At 40.8% G+C, this 14,521-nt stretch overlaps 1 protein-coding gene across 7 annotated transcripts in view; it reads left to right on the forward strand.

The window, feature by feature from the left end:
• Positions 1-14,521, forward strand: part of slc27a6 (solute carrier family 27 member 6) — a 76,198-nt gene that overhangs the window by 34,185 nt on the left and 27,492 nt on the right. For 6 of the 7 annotated variants that reach the window (XR_006375428.1, XR_006375431.1, XR_006375429.1 and 3 more), the window contains exon 5: positions 483-677. The exons of the other annotated variant lie outside the window; for it this stretch is intronic. Coding sequence is in view for 1 of the 6 variants with exons in the window: in XM_044173380.1 (XP_044029315.1) it covers positions 483-677 (195 nt within the window). In the remaining 5 variants the exon portion in view is untranslated. The remainder of the gene's footprint in view (positions 1-482; positions 678-14,521) is intronic. 7 annotated transcript variants of the gene reach the window in all.

Here is a 14,521-nt window from a genome sequence, read left to right on the forward strand (position 1 = left end):
CATTTGTTTCTTTGTACTGATGAGCAGTTCAGTGTGTAAATGCGATATGTAGTTTGTGAAGCGCTTTGAGTGGTCGGAAGACTAGAACGGTGCTATACAAGTACAGTCCATTTACAATAAACATGTGTGGTAAAAGGCTGCTTTTGTGACATATTCACTCTCTTTATGTGAGTCAGTGATGTTCACACCAAGTTGTATTCATGATATTTCTTTGTTTGTGACACACATACACAAATCCAATTTTTTCACGATATCTGCAATTTCAGAAATACTTTATTGATCCCCGAGGGGAAACTCTTGGGTTTGAGGCTCATTGCATAACTAACTTTTCCCTGTATATTCCAGTATGTCAGCTTAATGATAATGTATTTACCTGGAACACATTCTTGAATTGCAAGCATTTACACATCATTGAGAAATTATCAGTCATCACCTGTCAGATGTACTCTACTGATGTCATCACGTTCTTCTCCCTCCATCAGAGAGAGGTGGATAAAGTTCACAAGGTGCGAATGGGAGTTGGGAACGGGCTACGGCAGGATGTCTGGCGGGAGTTCCAGAGTCGCTTTGGAAACATTAAAATGTGCGAGGTGTATGGCTCCACTGAAGGAAACCTGTGTTTCATGAACCACATCGGCAAAATTGGAACTGTGGGCCGCTCCAACTTCTTCTACAGGGTGAGTGCAATACCAAAACAAGATCACACTCGCTGGTTGCATGCTCTCTAAAAAGATGCGATAAAGGCAGATGAAAACTGATTTTTTTAATACACCTTGATGGCACGTTACTGACTGCTAATTATTCTACTTTAGACAAAGTTTTCAGCCACTCACAATTACAGGCCTTTACTCCACCAAAAAGTAAAAATATAAAGAATAAAAAGCAGAGTCCAAACAGTGCCCTTGTTGTATTTTACCTCCCTCTCTTTCACTATGTTGGCTGAATAAAACATTACAAGGTACATGAGGATGAAGAGACAAATTAATTAAAAAACAGGAGGAAACAAATGCATCTTGGCAGGAAATGAAAGTATCAGAGTAGCTGGTACTTGACTTATGTAATCTTTTTAATTTTTATATATGATATATAGATCTTTTTTTTTTATGAATCACTGCTTTTTATTTGGCAGAGCAGTGTTATATAAAGTTGGATGATGACGCAGCTAATATCAAGGCAGGAATTATACCACGACCAAATGGCCAGTGCCATGGATGCCCCCGAGTGTGGCCGTAATGTCCCTTCTAAAATTAACTACCCACACGGCCAGTTTGGCATGCCCTGTTTTGAACTGACCGTTGTGCCCTTAAAAGTTGCGGATTCCCTCATTTAAAAACTACATGCGATGCAGCAAATAAACTTAAGTTTCCCAGTGTCTCCGTCTTCACGTTGGACATTAACATTAGCACAAGATTTCTGCCACTCACGCAAATATGTGTAATGTTCATGTTAACGTAAACATTAACAGCTAACCCGCTAGCTTACATTAGCTAACAATTAACGATGATAAGTACAACCAGCTAAACACTGTACAATGTAAGTATTAATACACGTGTGTTTTAAAGTTTACCATGATATTGCTGCATAGTGTTAGCTAACTACGAACGTAGATAGAGTTTATAACTTGTGACATCTGACAGGTTTCTACTTTTTCAGCGCGATGCCACAAAAGGAGCGCACAAAGCATGAAATGGAAAGGGACCGAGACAAAAATGCGAGTAAATATCGTAAACTTGAAACCTTTTTCCACTAGGTACCTTTTTACTGCTGCTGTGTCACTTCTCCCTTAACCTGAGCCCTCGCCCTCCACCACGCTGTTAGATAAGTTTACCTCCATTACCCTTAGGGATTTGGTCGACATTGTATCAAATACCAATCTCTCTACTTGTAAATCTGACATTCCTTCTTCCAAGCTGTTTAAACAGGTTTTTGGAGTCATCGCCCCCTGGCTTCTTAACATTGTCATTGAGTGTTAGATCTGGCATGGTCCCAGACTATTTTAAACAGGCCTGTATCCAGCCTCTCTATCCCACAAATATCTCAGTATCCACAAACGTGTTTTTTTATGTGTTGTGTAAAGTCATATCCACAAAAATATTGAGCAATTTGCAAATATGCAAAACTTACTAAATAAATTTTAATTTCACAGAAAGTGGTTTGTACCACAGCAATCTAGAAAAAAATCCACAAATGTGTACCATAATACACAGATATATCGCTATTGTTACGGTTACTAACAGGCAGGGGACACAGATGAATAGGAATGTTCTTTATTGGCTAACAGCCAGGAGTTGAGAGTGTGGAGATAGGACATGACAGGCTGTGACATTTACAGATCTGTTGCGGTACGAATTGGACAAAACTCCACAAATAAATAGGCGGGACGTCACAAATGTCACATGGCCCACAAGCAACGCCTCAACATCAGATCAGCTGAGTCAGTACCTAACTTCCTAACTTTAAAAGCTTTTAAAAAGTTACCTGTACAGACTGGCATTTATATAAAAATTTGTATGCCTATTCAAAAGTTTTACTTTTGTTCTTTATATTTTGTTTTATCTATTTGCACATTTTAATGCTATTTTTAATATTTAGTTTTATCTGTATGGTATTGTATGTTGTGAAGCACCTTGTAACTCTGGTTTGTAATGGCACAATAGAAATAAAGTTTATTAAAATTATTATTATTATTATTATTATTATTATTATTATTATTATTATTATAGGTAAGTTGAGCTCAATCTGTATACAGCATTCAGTAATATTCACACAGTGATGTTGATAGGTATGCATCCTGCATCTCTGACATATACAAAAACAAGGTACTTTTATTGCATACATCCCAGGTTAAAGGTATCAACATAGTAACACATTTCTAACCTGCTTAGAGTACCTCTGCCACTTCAACATAATTTGTGTGGTGTTTCCTTTGTCTTAGTTGTAAGATTAGCAACTTAGAAGAAAAAGATTAGCTGTCATTTCCGTGCATGTGTGTGTGCAAGCAGCCTAAGAAGTAATTGTTACATTTATGAAAGGACGCAGTAAACTGACTATCGACGCGTTCAGGGGATGCACTCTATTTTTCCCTGATAATGCTACATTATGAACAAAAAACTTTGACACGACTGCAGACTGTACAAAACTCAGCTGCTAGGCTGTTAACCAGGACCAAGAAGTACGACCACATCACACCTGTTTTAGCCTCTTTACATTGGCTCTCTGTTTGTTTTAGGATTGATTTTAAGATCTTGTTGATTACTTTTAAGGCTCTTCATGGCCTGGCCCCAGACTATTTTTAGATCTTGTAATCCCGTATAAACCTTTACGTAGTTTGAGATCTTCGGGCAAGGGTTTTCTGTCTGTTCCTGAGTCCAGGATGAAAACTAAGGGGGGCAGAGCTTTTGCTATCAGGGCCCCAAGGCTCTGCCCGAAGAAATTAGGTTGTCTGAGTCCGTGTCTTCGTTTAAGTCTCTTCTCAAAATCCATTTTTATCTGGAAAAGTCAAACATTCAGTGTACAGTTTTAATAAACTGAGTACTGTTTTTCAATACACTTACTGAATTGTTTATTGTATAATGTTTTGTCTTCATACAATGTAATTATCACTTGTTATTGCACCATTGGTTTTGGCCTTGGTGCCCTACACTTTGGCTGTGATGCCCCAATACATTTGCAATTATCAAAGGCCAAAGTGGCCTTGCCCTAAAAATGACTTAATTCCAGGCCTGTCAAGACAGTTTGCATGTCAATGTTCAACAAAGTTATTGCCATTTTTAAAAATCTGGGTCAAGTGAATAAAAAAAATTGTGGTCGCTATTGATGGCTATCTTGGCTATTTAAAAATGCCAGGTTTGTGCAGGATATCCCGTGTCATGCGAGTGACGATTCTAGTGACGATTCCCCCTGACCAGTGGTCAGGGTTCTCCAGTGTTTTCATGTCACCTTTTAGTATCGGCTCAGGTGAAGTACCAGGTACGAAAAAGTACCAGGTACTATCCACAATCGAAAACCAAAAAAGAGCGAGTAGACCCGTGTTGGATCCAAGGGAAGACTAGTTAAATTGTCCATCTTGTCTTCTTTTCCAGGATTTTGAGGCAAAGTTAGCAAACTTAAAAACATCACAAATCAACAACAAATCCTATTTTTGATTATCTGTATATCATCATAGTACTGTGTACAAAACAGAAAAACTTTCCACTTGCACCAAAATCACACAGCTCACACAATCTATTTTTCTCCTGAATAGTTTTGAATCGCTGACCTCAATAGCTTGAGGAAGAACACTACTTGATTGTGCAACAAAGGATCTTTGTCTCCTGGAAAAGTGTGATTCCTAAATTTAGATTTCAACAGGATATTGTCATATTATTTTTTGTTAAACTTGGCTATAAGCTGACTTTTAGTGGTGTTAACATTACAATATACATAATTCCTGTAGCTATACAACGCATCACCCTGCTCAGAAACCAAGCAAAACCCTTTAGCACACTGAGAACTGTGTGATTTACTCAAAAGAAATACCTTTTTGTTATACTTTAAAACTAGCAAACATCAAACAAAGTGATGTAGTACAAGACAACAACACAATACAAATGTCATAGAATATACAGTATTTTTATACAATATAATGTACTGCAAGACAATAGCAACACAATACAAACATCTTATATATTATATGTAATACAATACATTACAACACAATATTGTATGCTTGTATGTTTATTGTATGCAATAAATATAATATATTTCATTATAATTACAATAAATTATAATACAATAGTAAGGTGTTTGTGATAGCTTGTGGTGGACAAAATAACACCTTGTATGAAAATAATGTGTCAGGGTATTAACATTATTATACAGCTGAAACTTGGAAAAAGGCTGGGTAAAGAATGTCAACTTGAATAATTTGTTCTAGTGATTAAGCTGTAAATCTCTTGAGACAGTTAGGAAGGATAACCAGTGAAGTGTCTTTCCCGTAGCTGTCGAAGGTACAGTATTAGACTCACTAATGCTTGTCTGTGGAGCTGCTGTTTATCAGAGGAGTTACAAAAGAGTGGTTACATGTATTTAGCGCTAGTTTCTGACCTCAGCTATTCTTGGATCTGTCTCACTGCTTTTCCTGCTGGCCCACAAATCATTATAAAAGATAGTTATAAAAGTGAAGTTATAAAACAATGATTTCAGGACACATATCCTAATTTAGTTCAAGTGGCAATTTCAAAGATTTTCATTTAAATAAATGTCTGTAAATCTATCTATCGCCAAATGAGTTACATAATGGTGTTTGAGCCTATGCCCCACTGATGAAATTATATGAAAGTCCTCGCATGTCTATGGTGTTACGGACAGAGAGGCAGGAGACACCGATATGGAAACAGATGGTGATTTATTGGATTACAGCACGGTAGACACAGGAATCTAGGTAAGAGGTTGGGTTATGGATACGTAATAGGATGAAGAATGGCTACAGATACTGTCCTTAGTCTTACTCTTTTGTAGACACTGGATGGGTAGACGATGCACAGAGATGGGGAGAACACGCTGGAGTAGAGTAGAGAAGAAACATGCTGGAGTTGAATGGGGAAGTCTTGCGAAGTCCACATGTAGAGTCCTTACATATCAACAAGACCGGACAACTGGCTGAGGTGAGTGGTGTGCTTTTATCCTAGTATTGCTGAGGTGCTGATGTGGAGCAAGTGTGTCTGATTAGTATTCTGGTGAGGGAGTGAGCGCTGTGACTGGCTGATGGTGGAGCCTGGTATGTCTGTGACAGACCCCCGGCCAGCTCCCGAGGGCCGAGGACCCGTGGTGGTCGTCCTCTTCCATGGGGAGCAGGTCAATCCGGGTGGATCCAGGTGAGTGGCGTGGAAGATGTCAAGCAGAGAGGGGTCAAGGATGTCATGCCGAGGTACCCATGAACGCTCCTCGGGACCGTAGCCCTCCCAGTCCACCAGGTATTCGAGTAGACCACCACGGCACCGGGAGTCCAGGATCTTGTTGACCTGGAACGCCGCTCTGTACTCCAGGATGAGAGGAAGAGGGGGTTCAGCTGCTGCGCCAGGCTCTATGGAAACAGAAACAGAAGGGTGGTGAGGTTTGAGGAGGGCAGCCAGACCTTCTGACTAGGTTAATAGACTGGGGCAGTGGATTGTCTCAGGTCAGCCATCATTCTGTGTCTGCGAAGAGCTTGTTGCAGCTGATGGTGAGCTGTGTCCTAGACCCTCTTGCTCTACCAGTAGTCTACTGCCGGTACCTCCGATGGTTCTCCTGACCATGGGAAGAGAGGGGGTTGGTAGCCGAGTATGCACTGGAAGGGAGTGAGTCCAGTGGTAGGTTGACGGAGGGAGTTCTGGGCATACTCGGCCCAACCCAGGAACTGGTTCCAAGAGTACTGGAGTAGTGGCCATGGCAGAAGGTACGTAGGAACCGGCCGATGTCTTGGATCTTCCTCTCCGTCTGCCCATTGGACTGTGGATGGTATCCTGATAAGGCTCACGGTCAAACCTAGGAGGGAAAAGAAGGCTCTCCACACTCGTGAAATGCACTGGGGTCCCCGGTCAGACACTATGTCTTCTGGGATCCTGTAATAGCACAACACGTGGTTGAACAGGAGTTCAGCCGTCTCCATGGCTGTGGGTAGTCCCTTGAGGGGTATCAGCCTGCAGAATTTTGAGAATCGGTCGACCACCACCAGGATGCAGGTATTGTTGTCAGAGGCAGGCAAGTTGGTGATGAAATCCACTCCCAGGTGTAACCAGGGTCTGTTGGGAACGGGCAGAGGAAGTAGCTTGCTGGAGGGAAGGTGGCAAGGGCTCTTTGAGATGGCGCATTCCTGACATCCCATTACATACCTTCTCACATCCCTAGCCATGTTTGGCCACCAGAAGCGCTCCCTTAGCAGCAAGAGGGTTTCATTGGCCCCTGGGTGAAATATTCAACGTTTTTCGGGAATTTTTTCCGCATTCAAATGAATGGACGGAATGTTCAAAATTGACACATTTTGACACTTTTTCAAGCTTTTTCCACTGTTATCTACTCATGCATACTTTCAGCTATACACTCCATTCAAACCTCAATGTTCCACATCTTTTCTACATTCTTGGTAGTATTCAACTTCCAAATCCCATTAAAACTATTCAAAATATTCAGCTTTGTTCAGAGCTAGTGTGGGGGACCCAACAGTCAGTGCGGAGGATCTGTAAAAAAATTTTAAAACTCTTCTCTTCAACTTGCTGTTATTCCCAGAATTTTCACTCTTCATACATAATTTATACATCAAAACGTAGGATCTGTGCCGGTCGCAGACATGTAATTATGGAGTCAAACAAACTCACACAGATAGCACAGTCAGCTTCAAAGTGACAGCAGTTCCAGCCAACTGCCGTATAGACTTGTGTATTAACTGAGACCAGAATTTTCAGGAGGCAGGCAGAAACAGGGAGATTTCTAACCTGCTCTCATTCCCACATTTTTGACACTACATACACAAATGTCACACAGCCTCTGTTGCAGGTTCTCCTCTCTATTACGGTATTTTTAGTTAGGCGATAGGAGTGACTGTCTTTGAGCTAGAAGCAGAAATTTGAGAGGTGCACCTCAGCTAATATCTCTATGATATTAACTCTCTGAACCAGGAGTTTGGTTTGGTTTTTTTGGATCTCTTATAGCTCAATGGCTAATCTTCCTAGAGTCCACATTAAAGAAAAATAAAATAAAATGAAGCATACAATTATTCATAAATAATTTAATACATAATTGTTGCCACACACGTATCATGTACATACATGCACACATACACACACACATATAACCTACATACATTGGCACATACAGTGGTGTGAAAAAGTGTTTGCCCCCTTCCTGATTTCTTATTTTTTTTGCATGTATGTCACACTTAAATGTTTCATATCATCAAACAAATTTAAATATTAGTCAAAGATAACACAAAAAGCATTTTAAATGAAGGTTGATATTCATCTACATGTGTTCACATATACTGCAATACCAAAACTCTACAAACCTACTGACAATACAATACAATAGTGTGATGACAACTACATCTTACAATCAACAATCCAATTTCAGAATTAAAAATCAGAATCAGAAATACTTTATTGATCCCAGAAGGGAAACTCTTTGTTACAGCAGCTCGCCTTTACGTCAGTAGGAGAAAGTACTAGCAAAAAATATAATACAATACACTATAAAAACACTATAAAAACAGGTCAGAAAATAAATTAAGTACCAGGTGGGTATAAGTATAGGATAAAATAAGTGTGAAGTACCAAGTGGGTTTACCGGTTGATGATGATAATACAGTATAATAATACAATGTACTAATATAAGTAATAAGTAGTGGTGCATGTACTGTCGAGTTAAGAGTAGCTTATTGAGATTATTAAGATATTGCACAGCAGTAATGGAGGTATATAATATCAATATCAATAAATAGGAAAAATTAACATGGGAAAACTAAATATTGCACAGGAGTAGTACACAGAATATTGCACAATTATTCAAGTATGGCAGAGATGTAATGATCAATGTCCAGTTTAATGACTTAGGGTCATACAGACTAACCCTTAGAGGGAGGAGTTAAAGAGTTTGATGGCCACAGGCAGGAATGACTTCCTGTGGCACTCTGTGGTGCTTTTTGGTGGGATGAGTCTTCCGCTGAAGGTGCTCCTTTGCTTGACCAGCACGTCATGGAGTGGGTGGGAGACACTGTCCAAGATGGCATGTAGTTTGGCCCGCATCCTCCTCTCTGACACCACCGCCAGAGAGTCCAGCTCCACCCCCACAATGTCACTGGCCGACTTTCCATACTGTAGTTAAGTTATTGTAATGAATTCCATAATTTACCAGTTCTGAAGATGAAAATCCATCTTCCCATTTTGGTTTTTATTTTTGGTAATACATATTGATTTTTATCTCTTATTGTTATGTTAACTTTATGTTTATCACCTACTAATAATAGTTTGTCCTTTTCATCACTCTTTCAGAAAGATCTGTAATATGAGCCGTCCATGACAGATTGTTTTGTATTTTAACTCAATAATTTGACTTCTGTCTTCTTCTTTTCCTTTCAGCTGTTGCCTTTCAGGGGTCGCCACAGTGAATCATGTGCCTCCATCTAACCCTGTCCTCTGCATCCTCTTCACTCACACCAGTTAACTTCATGTCCTCTCTCACTACATCCATAAATCTCCTCTTTGGTCTTCCTCTAGACCTCCTGCCTGGCAGCTCCAACCTCAGCATCCTTCTACCAATATATTGACAGTCTCTCCTCTGAACATGTCCAAACCACCTCAATCTGGCCTCTCTGACTTTATCTCCGAAACATCTAACATGAGCTGCCCCTCTGATGTACTCATTCCTGATCCTGTCCGTCCTCGTCACTCCCAAAGAGAACCTCAACATCTTAAGCTCTGCTACCTCCAGCTCTGCCTCTTGTCTTTTCTTCAGTGCCACTGTCTCTAAGCTGTACAACATCGCTGGTCTCACCACCGTCTTGAACACCTTTCCTTTCATTCTTGCTGATACTCTTTTATCACACAACACACCTGACACTTTTCTCCACCCGTTCCAACCTGCTTGCACTCGCCTCTTCACCTCTTTCCCACAGTCTCCATTGCTCTGAACCGTTGACCCTAAGTACTTAAAGTCCTGCACCTTCTTCATCTCTGCTCCCTGTAACCTCACTGTTCCACCTGGGTCCCTCTCATTGACACACATGTATTCTGTCTTACTGCAGCTAAGCTTCATTCCTCTGTTTTCCAGAGCAGACCTCCATCTCTCTAGATTTTTCTCCACCTGTTCCCTGCTCTCACTACAAATCACAATGTCATCCGCAAGCATCATTGTCCATGGAGATTCCTGTCTAACCTCATCTGTCAGCCTGTCCATCACCAGAGCAAACAAGAAGGGGCTCAGAGCCGATCCTTGATGCAGACCCACCTCCACCTTGAACTCCTCTGTCACACCTACAGCACACCTCACCACGGTCTTACAGCTCTCATACATGTCCTGCACCACTCTAACATACTTCTCTGCCACTCCAGACTTCCTCATACAATACCACAGCTCCTCTCTCTGCACCCTGTCATACGCTTTCTCTAAATCTACGAAGACACAATGCAACTCTCTATGACCTTATCTGTACTTCTCCATCAGCATCCTCAAAGCAAATACTGCATCTGTTGTACTCTTTCTAGGCATGAAACCATATTGCTGCTCACAAATGCTCACCTCTGCCCTTAGCCTAGCTTCCACTACTCTTTCCCACAACTTCATTGTATGGCTCATCAGCTTTATTCCTCTGTAGTTGCCACAGTTCTGCACATCTCCCTTGTTCTTAAAAATTGGCACCAGTACACTTCTTCTCCATTAGTCGGGCATCCTCTCACTCTCCAAGATCTTGTTAAACAAACTAGTCAGAAACTCTACTGCCACCTCTCCAAGACACTTCCATAACTCCACAGGTATGTCATCAGGGCCAACTGCCTTTCCACTCTTCATCCTCTTCAACGTCCTCCTCACTTCACTCTTGCTAATCTTTGCTACTTCCTGCTCCACACCAGTCACTTCTTCTACTCTTCATTCCCTTTCATTTTCCTCATTCATCAACTCTTCAAAGTAATCCTTCCATCATCCCATCACACTCCTGGCACCTGTCAATACATTTCCATCCTTATCTTTAATCAGTAAGTCTACCACCATCTGTCCTTCTGCGTTCCTGTCCTGAAGACCAAACCTGCCCATCACAGTCTCATCACCTCTGTTCCCTTCACCACATGCCCATTGAAATCTGCACCAATCACCACTCTCTCACCTCTGGGGATGCTCTGCATCACTTCATCTAACTCACTCCAGAATTTCTCCTTCTCTTCTAACTCACATCCTACCTATGGGGCATAACCACTCACAACAATGAACATCACCCCTTCAATTTCCAGCTTCAGACTCATCAACCTGTCTTTTCACCTCTAGAACATTCCTCACAAACTCCTCTTTCAGGATAACTCCTACTCCGTTTCTCTTCCTATCTGACCCATGGTAGAACAACTTGAACCCTGCTCCTAAGCTTCTAGCCTTGCTACCTTTCCACCTGGTCTCCTGGACACACATTATGTCCACCTTCCTTCTCTGCATCATGTCAATCAACTCTCTAGCCTTCCCTGTCATAGTCCCACCATTCCAAGTCCCTACTGTCAGTCCTACATTCTTAGTTTTCCTCTTCTCTCTCTGCCTACGATCACACCTTCCTCCTCTCCTTCTTCGTCTTTGACCAACAGTAGTCCAGTTTCCACCTGTGCCCTGTAGGTCAACAGCACCGGTGGCGGTCGTTGTTAACCCGGGCCCCGACCGATCCGGTATGGAAGTCATTTTCACGATTTGCATTTTTAATTTGGCATGTGTTTTACGTCGGATGCCCTTCCTGACACAACCCTCTGCATTTATCCAGACTTGGGACTGGCACAAGAAGACACTGACTTGTGCCCCCTTGTGGTTGCATTAATAATTTGATTTCTGTAACCTCTTTAATTTGAACACTGCCATATGTCAAGTACCATGGCTGCAATTTCGTCCTCTTTTTTGCAGTACATATGATCATACTTTTTGTTTTATTTACATTTAGTAACAATTTCTTGTTTTCCACCCATTTGATGACACATTAAATTTGATAATTATTCATGCAGCTGAGTTTGTGAATCTACTACTGTGGTGATTGTTGTATCATCTGCAAACATATGTGCGTTTGAGTTGGCTAACACTAAAGGAAGATCATTTGTGTATATAATAAACAACAATGGTCCCAGGCAACTCCTTTGTGGGATGCCACAGGTGATCATACGTGGGGAAGAAAAGGATCCATTAACATAGATAGATTGCTTTCTACCATTTAAATAGCATTTCATCCAATTGATGGCATTCTTACTGAAGCCATAATTAATTAATTTTTAAAGTAGAATTGTGCGATTAATGAAATTGAACGCTGCAGTGAAATCAAGAAGAAGTAGGGACACAAGTTTACCTTGATCAAGGCCACTCATCTGTCATATGCAGTTCCAGTAGAATGATTTTACGATATGCATGGTTAGAAGGTTATTAGTTTCCATATATTTCCAAATGTGATCACTTACTATGCTTTCTAAAATTTTGCTTAAGGAGGAGAGTAAGCTAATTGGGTGACTGTTAAGTGCAGTAAAAGCTATTTTAGCTATTACTCGTTTTGTTCTAATCTTTCCATCAGCCTCCGCACTAACAGGACTTACACTACTTCACCTACCAAGCAGACCATTCACCATAAGCCATATCTGTTTTGAATTGTTTCTGCATCCCTCAAAAGCTGCTTTATAATATAGGGTCTGAATCTAATCTTGACCTAGATGCTACAGCTTTTGCCTCATATCTCTGAGATATTGCTTCTCTTAGTTGTTTGTCAATCCAGGGGGATGGTTTGGCTTTAATTGTACTTTTCCTTATAGGAGCATTGCGCTCAACAACATCTGTAAACAATAAAACAATCAACAGCACAATCCAAATCATCCTCAAGATACACAAGGTCCCATGGAACAGCGGCCAAATCTCTCTGATAGTCTTCAAAGTAAAAATGTTATAAACACATCCAATTAATGTTGGTTGTTGGAAAGAAAGGTGAATTTGAATCCACAGCATTCCTAGTCCATTCACACATAAATCATCCCACACTTTGAACAGCAGATGCTCTTGAATATATAGGGCAACACCTCCTCCTCTTCTATTCCTGTCCTTCCTTATAATATTGTATCCTTTCAAATCAGTGTGTCCATTTGTTATGGTTTGATCAAGGTGAGACTCACTAATAGCAAGCACATGCAGATTATTCTTCTGGACAACATTTAGTATCTCATCCACCTTATTTACCAAAGTGTTCACATTCACATGAGCAATATGTAAACCTTTCTTTGATAAGTGTAACTTAATTAGGTCAGGTTTACTACTACTACTACAGTCTTTGCTACTACTACTACTGCTACTACTACTACTACTACAGTCTTTACTACTACAATCTTTACTACTACTACTGCTACTACTAAATGGTAAATGGACTGTACTTGTATAGTGCCATTCTAGTCTTCTGACCACTCAAAGCGTGATGCGCAGATGCTAACTGCTCATCATTCCAAAGAAACTAACTAATCATTCACACACACTCACACACCGAAGGGACAGCCCTCGGGAGCAATTTGGAGTTCAGTGTCTTGCCCAAGGACACTTTGACGCATTTATTTAAAAGATAAACAAAGCAAAAACACACAATGTGAAGTCTAACTCTAAATACTAAACTACAGAACGAAGGGATGTGTGTGTGTGTGTGTGTGTGTGTGTGTGTGTGTGTGTGTGTGTGTGTGTGTGTGTGTGTCAATATGGCTGCTTGGAACTAAGATGGTGTCAAGCAAAAGAATTTGTTTATATTTCTTTGTTCTGCCTCTGTATGTCTTGCGTGCACAAGCACACGTGGTCAGCGACAAAGAAACGTGTGAGCAGCAGCTTTAAAGTTTCTCTCCACAGTGTGTGTGGTTGAGATGTATGTGTGTGATCTGTTTAGGATAACGGTGCCAAGTTAAAAGGAGTTACTCAGCATGCAAAGACTGTGTGGAGCATAACATAACTAACATCAACTTAGCATGTGGCTACCAAATTATCCTTAGCCGTTGGCGTTGCAGAGATCTAACAGGCCTTCGAGCACTATGAGTTCGATCAGGAGAGTTCGGGTCTGCTCCGGTCTTCTGGTGACCAGATTGCACGGGGAGGACAGCACGCGCCGTCATTCCAGGAGGAAAAGAGCGGAGAAAAGAGTTCAGTTTGCTGCTGCTGCTGTCAGAAAAGCCAAAACTGATACTACTATCCGCACTCCTTTACTAATTTTTCCTATAACCCCAGTAAATTCTGGAAAATAGTCAATTCTGCCTCTAAGAATACTAGTACTCCTTTACCTGCCTATGTTGTTAATGGCCTAACTCAGAAAACTGATAAATATGAAATCTGAGATGCTTTTAATAATCATTTTGCTGCATCTGGTCATTTATTTGTCTTAGTGTTGATCCCAACAGTTGTTTGGAAGAACATAGGTCATCTTTCCTTAATACTAGTGCTGGAGTAAACTACTCCTTTAGCCTATCTCCTGTCTCCAGTAGGATGGTAGCTGATGCGTTATGCAATATTGATGCACTAAAAGCAACAGGTGATGACTGGAACCATTTGCTCTGAAATTCTCAGCACAGCTTGTTTCTGAATATACTGTATAACTCATATTTTCTTGACATTACTTCTGGCATCATTCCTACAGCTTGGAAGACTGCCTATGTTCTTTCTCTCCATAAAGGTGGTAGCAATTCTGAATTCATCTCAAAACTGTCTTGTCTTGCAAAAATACTTGAGTTGTTTGTTAATGAACAGTTGAAATAATTTTCATAGGCAATGTCCAGTCCTCTTTTCTCCCCATTACAAAGGGAGTTCCTCAAGGTTCAGTCCTTGG

The sequence above is a fragment of the Siniperca chuatsi genome, linkage group LG18, assembly GCF_020085105.1.
Source record: "Siniperca chuatsi isolate FFG_IHB_CAS linkage group LG18, ASM2008510v1, whole genome shotgun sequence".
Lineage (NCBI taxonomy): Eukaryota > Metazoa > Chordata > Actinopteri > Centrarchiformes > Sinipercidae > Siniperca > Siniperca chuatsi.